We start from the raw sequence: 17367 nt of genomic DNA, 5'->3' as shown, positions 1-17367 counted from the left end.
GCCTTCGAGACCATAGTACCCTCTAAGCTCTGGGCCCTGGGTCTGAACCCTGCCCTGTGCAACTTTGTCCTGGACTTCCTGATGGGCCACTATGAGGTGGTGAAGCTTGGCAACAACACCTCCACTACGCTGATCCTCAACACAATAGTGCGTGCTCAGTTGGTAGAGCATGGTAGAGCATGGTGTTTGCAACACCAGGGTTGTGGGTTCGATTCCCACGGGGGACCAGTATGGAAAGAAAATGTATGAAATGTATGCATTCACTACTGTAAGTCGCTCTGGATAAGAGCGTCTGCTAAATGACTAAAATTTAAAATGTAAATGCTCAGGCCCCCTCCTGTACTCCCTGTTCCCTGATGGCCATGCACATGTCCAACTCAGTCATCAAGTTTTACAGACAACACAACAGTGATAGGCCTGACTACCAACAACGATGCCCTGGCAGAGGTGAGGGCCCTGGCGGAGTGGTGCCAGGAAAATAACGTCCCCTTCAAGGTCAACAAAACACAGGAGCTGATTGTGGACTTCAGGAGACCGCAGAGGGAGCACACACCCATTCACATTGACAGGGCTGCAGTGAAGAAGGTGAAAAGCTTCAAGTTCCTCATCACTGACATTCTGGAATTGTCCGTCTACACAGACAGTGTGGTGACGGAGGTGCAACAGCGCCTCTTCAACCTGAAGAAATTTGGCTTGGCCCCGAAGACCCTCACAAACGTCTACAGATGCACCATTGAGAACATCCTGTAGGGCTGTATCACCGCCTGGTACGGCAACCACATCGCCTGCAACCGCAAGGCTCTCCAGAGGGTGGCGCAGTTTTCTCATCGCATCACGGGGAGCACACTGCCTGCCCTCCCGCACATCTACAGCCCCTGGTGTCACAGGAAGGCCAGGAAGATCAAGGAACTCAGCCACCTGAGCCATGGCCTGTTCACCCTGCAACCATCTAGAAGGCAAGGTGCATCAAAGCTGGGACCGAGAGAGGCTGATAGAAACTGTTTATCTCAAGGCCGTCAGACTGTTAAAAAGTCACCACAAGTCCGCCTCCGCCCAGTACCCTGCTCTGAACTTTAGTCACTAGCCGGCTGCCACCCGGTTACTCAACCCTGCACCTTAGAGACTGCTGCCCTATGTACATAGTCATGGAACACTAGTCATTTTAATGTTTGCATACTGTTTTACCCACTTCATATGTATTTACTGTATTCTAGTCAAGGCCTAGCCTATTTAACTATTGCTGTACTTATACTATTCTATCCTACATATTCTACAGATATACTACATATTCTATCCATAATGTCTATACGTCCCATCATGTACATATCTATTTATATTCCGTACTAATATTCATACATTTCTTAATTCCATTAGTTAATTTTTTTATAGTCGCATGTATTGTTAGATGTTACTGAACTGTTGGAGCTAGGAATATAAGCATTTCACTACACCCACAATAACTTCTGCTAAACATGTGTATGCGACCAATACATTTGAATTTGATACTGTAAACGTGAGTGTAAAAATAGTGAGTCTAAGCATTTAGATATCCTTTAATCCATCTATTTTGTATGATTTATCTCTTGATGCTTGTACAGTAGTTGGCTGCACTATTGGATTCAGCTAGATTTACAAGTTGATGACTTCAGAAACCTTTCTGGAAGTGCGGAATGTTCCGATTTTGAGTGATTTTTTTATGTCATAAATGTAAGGAGTGCGAGTGACTGGCGTGTCAGAATCTGATTTCTAACTGTTAAATGCCTTCACAAGAGCTTTATTACGAGACTAATTAAAATGTGCTCTGTTGCCCCCTTGTTTTAATTTCGACTCCCTCGTGCTCAGAATAGAAATATAGATAAACAAAATGGACTCTATACTTACATATATGGATATTCCTATAAACCTGTCCATGAGCTGCATGTTTTCTCAAGATGTCCTCTCAACATCAGCAGAAAGTGGGAACAAAGTGGAAAATGTTAAACCACTGGGCATCCTTTTCTGTCATTGTTGCTCTGGCATTAAACCTCCCAGGTTTTTTTTATCTCTGACCTAATCTTTGTGAACATGGAGAGGATTAGAAAAGTGCAGTCAAATGGGTTTGCCCCCCCCCCCCTAATTTTTTTCCATCCAGCTTGAATTGGAGCTTGGTCTCCTCATCAGTTTATCCAGGCTAACCAAATTGCCTATCTTGTTGCTCCCCTAGTGGGAAAGCAGCATAGCCAATGTAATTCTAACTAGTGTGAGAGCCCTAAATTGATGCCGGGTTGGAAATTTGATCCTATTACAGTGCTGTGTGTCTGCCCCTTCCTCATGTGGGAGAGAGTAGAGCAGGAGGCATGGCTGTCTTAATAGACCTGATGGGAAGAAAGCCTGGGGTGGCTGTCTGGACAAGAAGGGGTACCACAAGGATCAGTGTTGGAACTGTTGGTCAATGTCTTCAACAGATGATCAGTTCTATATAACTCTCAAACCTATATATTAGTAGTAGAAAGGAAACACAGACTCTTTGTTTAAGTTGTAAAATTCTCCTTTAGTAATACAATTGTAGGCAGAAGTTGGTACAGAGTTCAGTATATGATGGCTCTCCCCAGGTTCTGCAAAAATATCTAAGACATCCTGTAACTCATATAGCCTCCCCAGTCCCCCTCGTGTGACTTTCCCAGGCAACATTTTAATAAATCTAACCTCCCCCTGACAGCAGCAACCATATTGTCAGCAATTAAAAGCTCAGAAGTGGGTTTGACCAAAAATGTCATCACAATTATAGGGTCATAACAAGGTGAACGAGTCTAAGCATCTTCTGACAGGTGGCTGTTTTCATCTGGCCTGCTGCAGCCTTGTGTTCTCAGACAACCAGTCGTATTCTCAGAACCTCAGACAGCCACGGTGGGGCCCAGACAGGAGGAGTATGAGCATAGGCGGTTTCCCGCCTTCTGATAGTGTCTGAAGGGCACAACACTCAAAACAGGTGTTAACACACACACACACAGAGGTCTCCTGAGAGGAGACCTTAGTTTATCATAACACAATTTATTAACCCTTAAAAAAGGTATGAGGCCTTGGTTTAACCCCTTCAGGACCATTACCATTCCCTGTCAGAGTGGGAGTACCACAAGGATCAGTATTGGGACCATTACCATTACCTGTAAGAGTGGGGGTACCACAAAGATCAGTATTGGGACCATTGCCATTACCTGTAAGAGTGGGGGTACCACAAAGATCAGTATTGGGACCATTACCATTAGCTGTAAGAGTGGGGGTACCACAAAGATCAGTATTGGGACCATTGCCATTACCTGTAAGAGTGGGTGTACCACAAAGATCAGTTTTGGGATCATTACTATTCCCAGTCAGAGTGAGGGTATCTCAAGGATCAGCCCTAGGCCCATTACTGTTCCCAGTCAGACCCTGGAGGCAGAGCCACAGCAGGGGGAAAATATGGGTAGGTAGGGGGATTGGGATGTTGCAACTGTTTGAAGGACTCAGGATTTAGTTTTTGATGCTTGCCAACATTCTTTGCCTTTAGATATCAAAAAGCTATATTGAAGGGGAAGAAAAAAACATCTTATTTTTGGAAAATCTTTGAATATATGAAATTATCAATGCTTTATACATTAGTGTTAATGTTATCTTTATGATAGACACATTTTCTCCCCCTCGCTACAGACCCCATGCATGGCCCCCAAAGACTGGAGGTGGTGGACATCAAGTCCAAGCAGATCACAGTGCGCTGGGAGCCCTTCGGCTACAACGTGACCCGCTGCCACAGCTACAACCTGACTGTTGAGTACCGCTACCAGGCTGGCGGCAAGGAGGAGACCCGCGAGGAGGTATGCTACGACACCCTGAGCCTGACGCCGCAGCACACCATCCGGAACCTGTCACCCTACACCAACGTCAGCGTCAAGCTGGTGCTGAGGAACCCCGAAGGCATCAAGGAGAGCATGGATGTGGACGTGCTGACCGACGAGGATGGTAAGTGGAGGAGGTTCTGTTCTAGAATAGCATATTAATCGGATGAGCCAATGGATTTGTAATCTAGATAGTATGCTAATATGGACATTGGAACATAGCTCTAGTCAGTAAGCTTGGGCGGTATACCGTATATACTGTATACCGGGGTATTTGGAAATAGCCACATTTTGCGGTGGCAGGTAGCCTAGTGGTTAGAGCATTGGGCCAGTAACCGAAAGGTTGCTAGATTAAATCCCCGAGCTGACAAGGTAAAAATCTGTTGTTCTGCCCCTGAACAAGGCAGTTAACACACTGTTACTAGGCCGTCATTGTAAATAAGTATTTGTTCTTAACTGTCTTGCCTAGTTAATAAATAATAAAATAAAATAAATAGCCACAGGATGGTTTTATAATACCGTCAACTATTTCTTTGAAGTTTTAAACTAAATTGTAATATTTGTAGCTACTTTTTAAGTACATATATGCAGTCAGCTTGTGCAATAGGTTAGGCGTTAAAGCAGATTGCGTTCTTCATTTCATCTGTCACATTAATTTACAATATGAAGTTTACCATAGTTTCCCAAAACAGTTGTGCCAGTCACGTGTTTGTTTGTAAATAGCGCAACTTGAAAAAGACAGCTGTGTATTGACACTGGTCACATTTTGTATAAAAAATTAAGTCATTTTCTTTCTTCAATAGAGTAATCAGGAGGCCTCCCGAGTGGTGCAGCGGTCTAAGGCACTGCATCGCAGTGTTGCGGCGTCACTACGGGCTGGGGTTCGATCCCAGGCTGTGTCATTACTGGCCGTGACCGGGAGTCCTATAGGGCGGTGCACAATTGGCCCAGCGTTATTTGGGTTAGGGGAGGGTTTGGCCGCAGGGGCTTAACTTGGCTCATCGCACTCTAGTAACTCCTTGTGGGGGGCCGGGGACCTGCAGGCTGACTGTGGTCGTCAGTTGAACGGTGTTTCCTCCGACATTGGTGCGGCTGGCTTACGGGTTAATCGAGTGAGTGTTAAGAAGCGTGGTTTCGGAGGACGCATGACTTGACATTCGCCTCTCCCGAGCCCGTTTGGGAGTTGTAGAGATGAGACAAGATCGTAGTCACGAAGTTGGGGAGAAATTAGGGGTAAAAAAAATATATATTACAAAATATATGAAAATATAGTGATCAGGGACATGGGTGTACTTGACAGAAAATACATTAGTCCAACACTCTCTGCAGAAAATAGCTTAATTTTCATCAGATGACAACAGAAGTGCAACTTGATTTGGCTGGCAGCCACACAAGTAAATTAGCTTACAATGATAAAGCAAGCTCTTTTTTGCAAAAGCGATGCATGGCCATCATATTTGTAATGTTTATCATAGAAAGAATGTAGCGAGCTACATTGCCTTATGCTTTGCCTAAATTGTATCTTGAATTTTACCAGAGAAAAGTAGGTTGGCCACACTTACAATGCTCTGACTGGTACTTTCCATGTTGATAGAATACCCGTTCGTGAATTCTCATCCGAGTGGAAAAGTGCAACTGAAGCACAAAATGTGTCTGATGTCAAGCAGAAATTACAATAAGAAGCATTTTAGATCTGCATTTACAAAATGCAGCAAGATATTTCTTATGCGTTTTATATATATTTTTTTCAGCATAAAAAATTATGAATTCTGCGTAAATGCGACCCCTAAATTTAACTTGCTAGTTATCTAAGTTACTGAATTAATAAGGTGACGGAGCATCATATTGTGTAAGCTTTCTGGCCGTGTTTGAGAAGTCAAAACCCATTGGATGAGTTATCTGTATGGATGCCACTGCTATCTTTTGATATCCTTGCGTCTCGGCCCATCTGCTCCTCCTCCATCTTCTCAGAGCAAAGCAGGCAGGCCCGTTGCCTTTGCAACTCCAGTCTCCACACAGACGCAACGTGTATACATGCTGCTTCAGAGCCAATACTGTTCTTCCTTCAGACAAGTATAAAACAACTGATGTCGGCAAAATATGGAGGGAAAGTGGGAACAAAACTAATGAAATTATTATTAATGAAAATGTACTCTTAATCCAGTACAAGCTAATGTATAGGATGTATAATAGAAGAGACACAATTCACAAATTCTACAGCCTTAAGTGTAAAACTAATAGTGACTCAATAATCCATGCTTTCGGGGAATGCTATAAAGTCTGGAAGTTGTGGGCGGAACTAGAAAGTTGGCTGTCAGAAGTATTACAATGTAAACTTACTTTTAATCCGTCTGTCTGCATATTTCAAGACATGGCATATAGTGAGTGAGTACACCCATTGGGTGTAGTGAGACACCCAATGGGCTGGACGATTCTCTTCTCATCACGCATCTTTGGAAATCAATCAATCCGCCATCATTAACCCAATGGAAAAATCTAATGATTTATTAATTAAATGGTGAAAATGTGTGGGCTATGGAGAGAAACAAAGTGCAGTTTCGGGCCATGTAGTGGAAAGTAATACGGTCACTGGAGATGAGTGTGTGCGATAGTGAGTCTGGCAGGTGTGATGTCGTTGTTTTGTATGATGTTGTCGTTTGTATGTGTATGTTTTGTATTGTTTATAAAATATTATATGTACAGATATTTTTTAAATTAAATAGAATTGACCCCAACTCTGCCCTGCCAAAACGTCCAACATTCAGCTTTTCAACTCTACAAGGCCATCATTGGGGCCTAACAGAGAACATGAAAGCATGAGGGCACGTGTTTCAATAAGGACCAGATACGGTAGTTATTTGAAAGCACTTACGTCACCCTCTTTTGGTACATCCACCTACTTCTGCGTGTTTCCTTTTAATTGGTTTCTTCAAAGGCCATTTGTAAATTACAATCTCACGCCGCTATTCAAAGTGATATTAAACGTTCAAAGGATCTCAATTGAATTTATCTTCCTGATAACAAGTAGAACTTTTCCACATAGGTATAGTATGTGATTTAAGTTGAACAGCCTTATTTATTTATTTGCTAGAAACATGAAACCTTTGTCCCTCTTATGGGTAAGGAAATGGAAAGGCGCGCTTTCCTTTCATTGAACTGTTTTGCCAGCGAGTTGTACATGTAGCGGGTCTTGACCCTAATGCTAGTTGGTTTTCCTTCCGATGTGAGCACCCAGCACTCTGTGTACCTCCCAGCCACGCTGTAAACCATGATGTTTTCTCAGAACTTTTAGGAGGTCATTGAAGAAGTTGAAAGAGACAATGGCAAAACATCCAGTTTGACTAAATGTACCGTACTGTTTCAGGACCTCACTGGGGTCAGGGAGAACGAATAGAACTGCACGACCATGACCCCCCGCCCCCCACAATTTTTGATAGTCACTCTATTTAATTCCCCCCTATTCCCTGTCCACCTTAGTGCCTGGTGCTGTGCCACTCCAGTCCATCCAGGGGAGCACCTACGAGGAGAAGATCGCCCTGCGATGGCGTGAGCCCGTCCAGACCTATGGGATCATTAAGCAGTATGAGGTAAAATCATCTGGGCAAACTGCCGAGCCCAGCCGCCCATCTGGGCCCACCTTTCTGTCTTTCTTCCTCTCCCTTTTTCTCTCTCTCCCTCTTCCCTCCAACACACATCCATCTGGTCTGGCAGGAGCCGGGCGGCTTCCATTATCGAATAAATCCAACCTAATAACCTTAAGGTCTGTTAACACAATCTATTACCCACTGAACCCCCTCCGACAGCATGCCCAACCCCAGCCTAGCCTAACCCAACCCCAGCCTAGCCTAGCCCAACCCCAGCCTAGCCTAGCCCAACCCCAGCCTAGCCTAGCCCAGCCTAGCCCAGCCCTAGCCTAGCCCAACCCCAACCCCAGCCTAGCCCAACCCCAACCCCAGCCTAGCCCAACCCCAGCCTAGCCCAGCCATGCCCAAACCCAGCCATGCCCAACCCCAGCCATGCCTAGCCCAACCCCAGCCTAGCCCAACCCCAGCCTAGCCCAACCCCAGCCATGCCTAGCCCAACCCCAGCCATGCCTAGCCCAACCCCAGCCTAGCCATGCCCAACCCCAGCCATGCCCAACCCCAGCCTAGCCTTGCCCAACAGCAGCCATGCCCAACCCCAGCCATGCCCAACCCCAGCCATGCCCAACCCCAGCCTTGCCCAACCCCAGCCTAGCCTTGCCCAACCCCAGCCTAGCCTTGCCCAACCCCAGCCATGCCCAACCCCAGCCATGCCCAACCCCAGCCTAGCCTTGCCCAACCCCAGCCATGCCCAACCCCAGCCTAGCCTAGCCCAACCCCAGCCTAGCCCAACCCCAGCCTAGCCCAACCCCAACCCCAGCCATGCCCAACCCCAGCCATGCCCAACCCCAGCCTAGCCTTGCCCAACCCCAGCCTCGCCTTGCCCAACCCCAGCCTTGCCCAACCCCAGCTTGCCCAACCCCAGCCTTGCCCAACGTAACCCAACCCACCCCCACACCAGCACTCCAGTTGCTCCGTTTCAGCTATTATGAGCCATCCTCCCCTCAACAGCCTCCACTGGATTGTAGTGAACACTGTTGAAATGCAACTATAGAGTTGATTGTCAGGCTTCTGGCATAGTGATGTAATAGAAACTGGAGGCACACAGTACTTGAGTATGGTTGTCATAGGAGTGTGGGGCATACCTTAGAGTTAGACGGTGGACCATGCTGCACTTAATCTGTCTGACATCATCCAGTATTTATATAAAAGATTGCAGTCTTAAAATACAACAACACTGCGATGTCAAGACAGAAACATCTGGCCCTCTCCAACGTTTACACAACCTACCTGAAAAGATCATAAAGCTGTGTGGTTTCCTGTTATCCACATCTGTAGATAAAACAGTTGGTGAAAAGCACTGTAGATAAAACAGTTGGTGGAGAGCACTGTAGATAAAACAGTTGGTGGAGAGCACTGTAGATAAAAGAGTTGGTGGAGAGCACTGTAGATAAAAGAGTTGGTGGAGAGCACTGTAGATAAAAGAGTTGGTGGAGAGCACTGTAGATAAAACAGTTGGTGGAGAGCACTGTAGATAAAACAGTTGGTGGAGAGCACTGTAGATAAAAGAGTTGGTGGAGAGCACTGTAGATAAAAGAGTTGGTGGAGAGCACTGTAGATAAAAGAGTTGGTGGAGAGCACAGAAGATAAAAGAGTTGGTGGAGAGCACTGTAGATAAAAGAGTTGGTGGAGAGCACTGTAGATAAAAGAGTTGGTGGAGAGCACTGTAGATAAAAGAGTTGGTGGAGAGCACTGTAGATAAAAGAGTTGGTGGAGAGCACTGTAGATAAAAGAGTTGGTGGAGAGCACTGTAGATAAAAGAGTTGGTGGAGAGCACTGTAGATAAAAGAGTTGGTGGAGAGCACTGTAGATAAAAGAGTTGGTGGAGAGCACTGTAGATAAAAGAGTTGGTGGAGAGCACTGTAGATAAAACAGTTGGTGGAGAGCACTGTACATGTTTATAGTCTACTCTAGTTCAACGTGTTTCTCCTATTGCAGCATTTGCCTTGCGTTTGACGTGTCCTTCAGCTCTCCACACAAAACGACGAAAAAGGTGTTTTATTGCGTTAAGAGCCATTGTGCCAGACCCGAATTTGTGCAAAAATTCTCCAATTAAGCTGTCAGATATGCACGTAATGAAATTATATTTTGTCTTCTCGAGCTAACTCTGGGCTGCGATCCAGTTGAAAGAATGGACAAATCAAAAGTTAATTTTTGTTCTGCCTCATTAGACTCTGATGGACTCAACCCCATTATTACTGTCATTCGCTGGCATTCAGCTCGTCTCATGTGCTCTTCAGCCTTTTGACTCCATCTCTCTCTCTCTCTCTCCAAAACAGCTTTTTGTTCAGAGTTGAGATCTTTATTGTGATTTCTCTTGGTTGGGAAAACTTGGGGCTGGTTCATTGTTTGGGGCTTTTGTTTGAAGATGCACAGGCTGAATCCAGAGCCGTCCAACCATAGCTGACCCCTCACCCTAATGCAACCCCCTACTCTCCACAAACACACACACACACACAAAACACCCCCCCACCCCCACAAAAAAAACTTTGACAGCCATGTCTGTGTGTGTGTGTGTGTGTGTGTGTGTGTGTGTGTACGATATGTGAAAAGCGATCAACGCTAACTTGAATAGCCTTTTGAAAGGCTCCAGATGCATTCCTCCCTCCCTCCTGATATAGACTAATGGTCCAGCAGAGCCCTGAGCAGCAACATTTCACACCTGATGGATACAAATGGCCGCCACCGCACTCCAACACTCCCCATTGTGCCCCTTAATTGGGAATCAGAACAGAATAATAAAGGAGGCTTTCCATTAGGAGAGACCGAATGATTTATTTAAATGAAGCTTTTCAAGAGCGAGAGAGCTGATAAAGTTATATGAAGGAGAGGAGGAGGAGGAGGAGGGTACACGCGACGCTCCACTGCTCTCCCTTTCAGAAAGAAATCCCTGGGCCTCCATTCTCCTACTCTAGAGGAAGCGGGGGGGATGATTTGAATAAAGCAGGGGGAATGATTTGAATAAAACAACAGACTTGAATGCTGCTTCTATGGAAAGTTCAGGCCTAGTTTGACTATCAGACGCAAGGCTCTGCATACTACTCTAACTTTGTGCTGCAACTCTTTCATAATAATTTTTTGTGTATTACAGCTATGATATTCTGGCTAATGGTACACCATAATCCTTAATATACACCAAAACTAACCATAGCGAGCCTGAACCGACTTTTGAAACTTTGATATAAGCTTGTCCTCTCCAGCCATCTAATCTAGGTTGTGTGTGCATCCTCAGATCTCCTACAAGGCCCTCAGCTCCTTCGACACGGAGTTTGACTTGACCAACCAGAGTGGTAGGGTGTTCAAGTTCAGCAATGAGACATTCCACATGTTTGTGGGTCTCTACCCCGGCTCCACCTACTCATTCACCATCCGGGCCAGCACCGTCAAGGGCTTCGGAACACCCATCATCACCCAGTTCACCACCAAGATCTCAGGTGACGAGAAAGAATGATCAGGATCAACATACAATCTGTACTGTAGTGCCCAAAATCCTCCAGGACATCCTCAGTAACACAGCAGTGTTTGTCTTCCTGGTGTCTGTGTTTATCTACATTTGTGTTGTTATCTGTCGGTCTGTCTGTCTCTGTAGTGCTGTCTGTCTCTGTAGTGCTGTCTGTCTCTGTAGTGCTGTCTGTCTCTGTAGGGCTGTCTGTCTCTGTAGGGCTGTCTGTCTGTCAAGTCACCCCATAGAGAGAGAGGACTTTTTTTTTTGTATCTGTGACATAATGTGCTGCGCCATTGAGGCTACAACCAATAGGAATCCCCACCCAGTTGACTACTTTGACTACTTTAAAATGGCGGAATCACAGTGGAAGCCTCTCATGCTAAAATGGGTTATATCCATGATGAGTCCTCTATCTGTGAGTCACCCTCTCCTCTGCTCTCCCCCTTCTCCCACAGCTCCATTGATGCCAGGCTATGACCAGGAGACTCCCCTGAACCAGACAGACAGCACGGTCACCGTCCTGCTGAAGCCTGCCCAGAGCCGAGGAGCCCCTGTCAGGTAGGCCCATTCACAGGTACACACACACACACACACACACACAGACGAACACACCAATTTAACACCCTGCCCTCACTCCCGACCCTATTGTCCTCTCCTCCTCTCGTTCCCACAATGCTGTTCACCCCACAAATTGCCTTCGCTGCCAACCACCACGGCCTCCCTCTGACCTAATTGATTGTAATTGCCTTGCCAAGACAGTGTTTTTATCCACACTTGTGTTTTTATAGGGGTTTTTACAATGCATCACGTCTTCATGTGGGCATTTGATCTGAGCTAGCAACACTATATCTTTTGAAGATAAGAACAAAGCTTTTTCTCAGACTCCAAAGACGAGCTCTCTCTCCCTCTCTCGCTCTCTCTCTCTCTCTCTCTCTCTCTCTCTCTCTCCCCCTATCCCCCTTCCTTCCACTTTTATGTTGCCAGGTACATCTGGAAGCACAGATTGTCGTCAAGGGTGTCTCTCCTTTGATTTGCACCCCACTGTAAATAAACAGGACAAATGAGAAATATGCAATATGCTTGCCCGGGAGCACAAATGGCGATTTAAGCCTTTTTAAAATAAAATTCTCCTTGAAACGAATGGTAGAGAGAGAAATGAATAACAGCGATGGCATGTTTCCACACCCCGGCTATGTTAGCGTTCCCTCATTTGCTGCTAGTGCTGCCGACGAGCTCTCCATGAAACCTACGGCTATAAATTGTCTGGCACTAAATGTGTGTGAGAGAGAGAGAATGTACATGCAGGAGCGTGTACGTGCGTGCGCATGTCTGTGCACTGCAGACTGCAGATATTCTGGCAGCTGGGTCTGAAGTTGTCCCACAAACATAGACAGGATATCCTGCTACGGTCATGACTGTGTTGTTGTCAGAGCTCTTTTTTGTTGTTGTTCTTAGTCATGAAGTCCTTGTACTGCATTAAGGTCACAGGTTATCACAAGGCATGCACTGTTTTTTTAATCATTCATACACACACGCGCGCGCGCGCACACACACACACACACGGGCCAAACGCCCACAAGATATCCACGAAAGGTTGGACACTGGAATTCACGCGCCGTCAAACATGATCCTTAAATTCAGTATCCTTTAATTTGACAATAGTGTCACCTATGACAGGTGTGACATAACCCCCCCCCCCGAAAAAAAATGGTAAGATTAACACCAAAAATACAAACTGTCAGCCCTCTTCCAATCCCACGCAGGTACACCTTTTCTCCCCGACGACTGTCATTCTGTCACATTGGCTCGTCATTGTCATTTTAATTACAGTTAACGCCTCTTAATGACATCACAGGATTCGCTAATTAGCGCATTTAGGCAATTTTTTGTTGTTGACTGGTAGGGAGTCACTAACAGATAAGAGAGGATTTGGCGACTAAAATGTCGCCAAATGTATAACTCCCTCTAATCCTAGCACATTTCCTGGCTCACCGGGTATTGAAATAAAATAGGCTGTACATTGGTGCGATATATGATTATAATACTGGAGGGGGTGGGAAGACACAAGAATATGGAGGGGATGGGGAAGAAACGTCAATACGGAGGGGTGGGGTGGGGAAGACGTACGTCAATACGGAGGGGTGGGGTGGGGAAGACGTACGTCAATACGGAGGGGTTGGGTGGGGAAGACGTACGTCAATACGGAGGGGTTGGGTGGGGAAGAAACGTCAATACGGAGGGGTGGGGTGGGGAAGACGTACGTCAATACGGAGGGGTGGGGTGGGGAAGACGTACGTCAATACGGAGGGGTGGGGTGGGGAAGACGTACGTCAATACGGAGGGGTTGGGTGGGGAAGACGGGTCAATACGGAGGGGTTGGGTGGGGAAGACATACATCAATACGGAGGGGTGGGGTGGGGAAGAAACGTCAATACGGAGGGGTTGGGTGGGGAAGACGTACGTCAATACGGAGGGGTTGGGTGGGGAAGACGGGTCAATACGGAGGGGTTGGGTGGGGAAGACATACATCAATACGGAGGGGTGGGGTGGGGAAGAAACGTCAATACGGAGGGGTTGGGTGGGGAAGACGTACGTCAATACGGAGGGGTTGGGTGGGGAAGACGTACGTCAATACGGAGGGGTTGGGTGGGGAAGACGTACGTCAATACGGAGGGGTTGGGCGGGGAAGACGTACGTCAATACGGAGGGGTTGGGCGGGGAAGACGTACGTCAATACGGAGGGGTTGGGCGGGGAAGACGTACGTCAATACGGAGGGGTTGGGCGGGGAAGACGTACGTCAATACGGAGGGGTTGGGCGGGGAAGACGTACGTCAATACGGAGGGGTTGGGCGGGGAAGACGTACGTCAATACGGAGGGGTTGGGCGGGGAAGACGTACGTCAATACGGAGGGGTTGGGCGGGGAAGACGTACGTCAATACGGAGGGGTTGGGCGGGGAAGACGTACGTCAATACGGAGGGGTTGGGCGGGGAAGACGTACGTCAATACGGAGGGGTTGGGCGGGGAAGACGTACGTCAATACGGAGGGGTTGGGCGGGGAAGACGTACGTCAATACGGAGGGGTTGGGCGGGGAAGACGTACGTCAATACGGAGGGGTTGGGCGGGGAAGACGTACGTCAATACGGAGGGGTTGGGCGGGGAAGACGTACGTCAATACGGAGGGGTGGGGCGGGGAAGACGTACGTCAATACGGAGGGGTGGGGCGGGGAAGACGTACGTCAATACGGAGGGGTGGGGCGGGGAAGACGCGTCAATACGGAGGGGTTGGGCGGGGAAGACGCGTCAATACGGAGGGGTTGGGCGGGGAAGACGTACGTCAATACGGAGGGGTTGGGCGGGGAAGACGTACGTCAATACGGAGGGGTTGGGCGGGGAAGACGTACGTCAATACGGAGGGGTTGGGCGGGGAAGACGTACGTCAATACGGAGGGGTGGGGCGGGGAAGACGTACGTCAATACGGAGGGGTTGGGCGGGGAAGACGTACGTCAATACGGAGGGGTGGGGCGGGGAAGACGTACGTCAATACGGAGGGGTGGGGCGGGGAAGACGTACGTCAATACGGAGGGGTGGGGCGGGGAAGACGTACGTCAATACGGAGGGGTTGGGCGGGGAAGACGTACGTCAATACGGAGGGGTGGGGCGGGGAAGACGTACGTCAATACGGAGGGGTTGGGCGGGGAAGACGTCCGTCAATACGGAGGGGTTGGGCGGGGAAGACGTACGTCAATACGGAGGGGTTGGGTGGGGAAGACGCGTCAATACGGAGGGGTTGGGTGGGGAAGACGGGTCAATACGGAGGGGTGGGGTGGGGAAGACGTACGTCAATACGGAGGGGTGGGGTGGGGAAGACGTACGTCAATACGGAGGGGTGGGGTGGGGAAGACGGCGTCAATACGGAGGGGTGGGGTGGGGAAGACGTACGTCAATACGGAGGGGTGGGGTGGGGAAGACGTACGTCAATACGGAGGGGTGGGGTGGGGAAGACGTACGTCAATACGGAGGGGTGGGGTGGGGAAGACGTACGTCAATACGGAGGGGTGGGGAAGACGTCAATACGGAGGGGTTGGGTGGGGAAGACGGACGTCAATACGGAGGGGTTGGGTGGGGAAGACACGTCAATACGGAGGGGTTGGGTGGGGAAGACGGACGTCAATACGGAGGGGTTGGGTGGGGAAGACGTACGTCAATACGGAGGGGTTGGGAAACGTCAATACGGAGGGGTTGGGTGGGGAAGACACGTCAATACGGAGGGGTTAGGAAACGCTAATGTGGAGGGGGTGGAAAGAAACTAAGGAATGAAAGTCAAAAGGAGGATGAAAAGCAGAGCATTTGAAGGAGTCTCCTCTTTTCCTCTCAGCATATTATGACAGGATGACAGCGGAATGCAACGCTGTAGGTTCCATTACAGAGAGGGAGACGGCACGTGTCACTGTAGACATTCAGACTGTCGTACCTGGACTGTCGTACCTGGACTCTTTTGTGTTCCACAATAAGTGGCTGAAGAGAATCCTCGGCTGCTACAGCTTGTAGTGAACACATTCAATTAATGAGCTTCAGATCCATTCTGAATGCGTTATCATATGCCACCGTTCTTCTTTGGAGGTATGCTGCATCTATTTTTAGTACTTTGTTTTAACATGATGTGAGGCGGTAGCGTTGGAATTGATGTGGTTCATTACACAATATACTGTGGAAGAACACGACTGGTTGCTCGCCATTATGTCCTCCTCTGCGATGGGATTTAGCCAGCCAGATTTGAATGTGTATTACCAGATGTTTTGCCTTGATACATTTCACAAAGAATGCAACCCGTCCAACTGATTGGATACGTTTGGTAAAAGCACTTGAATGACAATGCGTCGGGACGCATACAAAAACACATCCTCTGCTTAACTTAACAGCCAAATTAAAGAAGGCTGGGCTATATTTGTCAGGCTTTGTCCTGAAAAACACACACACACACGTCATGTCACATTTTGGTGCGTAACGCCTTGTGAGGGACTGCATCATTGACAGGCTGGTGTTTGAAGGGCCGTCTGTCTGGCAGCGTTACATACGCGTGGCGCTACAATAGCAGCCTAAGCAGGGGCAAGCTGCTTCTTTAAATGGATTACTGTCAGTCACGTTAGCACCCGCGCTAATGTGTCAAATCTGCTGCACCAGGGCGAGAACACACCACCCTACACACACAATCACACGCTCCTCATTGCTCCTCCTCACCTCCTGTGCCAAGGAAAGCATTTACCCAGTGTTGTAGAGAAAGATGACTTGTGGCCTCCTAAACCCAGCGTTGCCCCAGCCACAGAGTCAAAGCACTTTCTTTCTGTCAACTGTTTCACTGAGGACAGAGCCATCAACACTCCAGAAAAGAGATGACTGAGTGAGAGCCACTCTCCTCTATTTCTGGCCCAGATCCCTTGTTTCTCTCCTGGAATGTTCAGCTCTATCCACTCCCCAGGGGAGGTGTCACATTACTGCTTCTCCTTCAGCTCTATCCACTCCCCAGGGGAGGTGTCACATTACTGCTTCTCCTTCAGCTCTATCCACCCCCCAGGGGAGGTGTGACATTACTGCTTCTCCTTCAGCTCTATCCGTCCCCCAGGGGAGGTGTCACATTACTGCTTCTCCTTCAGCTCTATCCACTCCCCAGGGGAGGTGTCACATTACTGCTTCTCCTTCAGCTCTATCCACCCCCCAGAGGAGGTATCACATTACTGCTTCTCCTTCAGCTCTATCCACCCCGCAGGGGAGGTATCACATTACTGCTTCTCCTTCAGCTCTATCCACCCCCCAGAGGAGGTGTCACATTACTGCTTCTCCTCTCTTAGGAGAGTAACCCCTTTTTAAATTAATTCACAGAGGAAGCATTTTGTGTGGTGCAGTGTTGTGACAAAGGTTTCCTGTGCTCGTCGTATTTCCAGTGTACGCGGACAGGAAAAGCGATGATGAGCCTCCTCAGCAAGATACCCGGAAATATAAGTGAAATTGAATCTGTGCCGCTTGGCCTCATTTGTGTAGGCCTGCTCCTATTTTATGGCAGAGGGAATGTTTTTTTATTTTATTATTTCACCTTCATTTAACCAGGTAAGCTAGTTGAGAACAAGTTCTCATTTACAACTGCGACCTGACCAAGATAAAGCAAAGCAGTGCGACACAAACAACAACACAGTTACACATAGAATAAACAAGCGTACAGTTAATAACACAATAGGGAAAAAAAATAAAGTCTATATATAGTGTGTGCAAATGGCGTGAGGAGGTAAGGCAATAAATAAGCCATAGTAGCGAAGTAATTACAATTTAGCAAATTAACACTGGAGTGATAGATCAGCCGATGATGTGCAAATAGAAATACTGGTGTGCAAAAGAGCAGAAATGTAAATAAAAACAATATGGGAATGAGTTAG

The 17367-nt window shown here is 47.7% G+C and overlaps 1 protein-coding gene across 10 annotated transcripts in view; it reads left to right on the top strand.

Annotated features, from left to right (window-relative positions):
* LOC106579657 (receptor-type tyrosine-protein phosphatase mu) overlaps positions 1 to 17367 on the top strand; it is a 283633-nt gene that overhangs the window by 156606 nt on the left and 109660 nt on the right. For all 10 annotated transcript variants that reach the window (XM_082965986.1, XM_014159789.2, XM_014159785.2 and 7 more), the window contains exons 8-11: positions 3667 to 3975; positions 7329 to 7438; positions 10725 to 10926; positions 11393 to 11495. In XM_082965986.1, coding sequence (XP_082822112.1) covers positions 3667 to 3975; positions 7329 to 7438; positions 10725 to 10926; positions 11393 to 11495 — 724 coding nt within the window. The remainder of the gene's footprint in view (positions 1 to 3666; positions 3976 to 7328; positions 7439 to 10724; positions 10927 to 11392; positions 11496 to 17367) is intronic.

The sequence above is a fragment of the Salmo salar genome, chromosome 19, assembly GCF_965601325.2.
Source record: "Salmo salar chromosome 19, fSalSal1, whole genome shotgun sequence".
Classification (NCBI taxonomy): domain Eukaryota; kingdom Metazoa; phylum Chordata; class Actinopteri; order Salmoniformes; family Salmonidae; genus Salmo; species Salmo salar.
The sequence above is the reverse complement of the archived record's forward strand: the minus strand, read 5'-3'. Positions and strand labels throughout refer to the sequence as shown.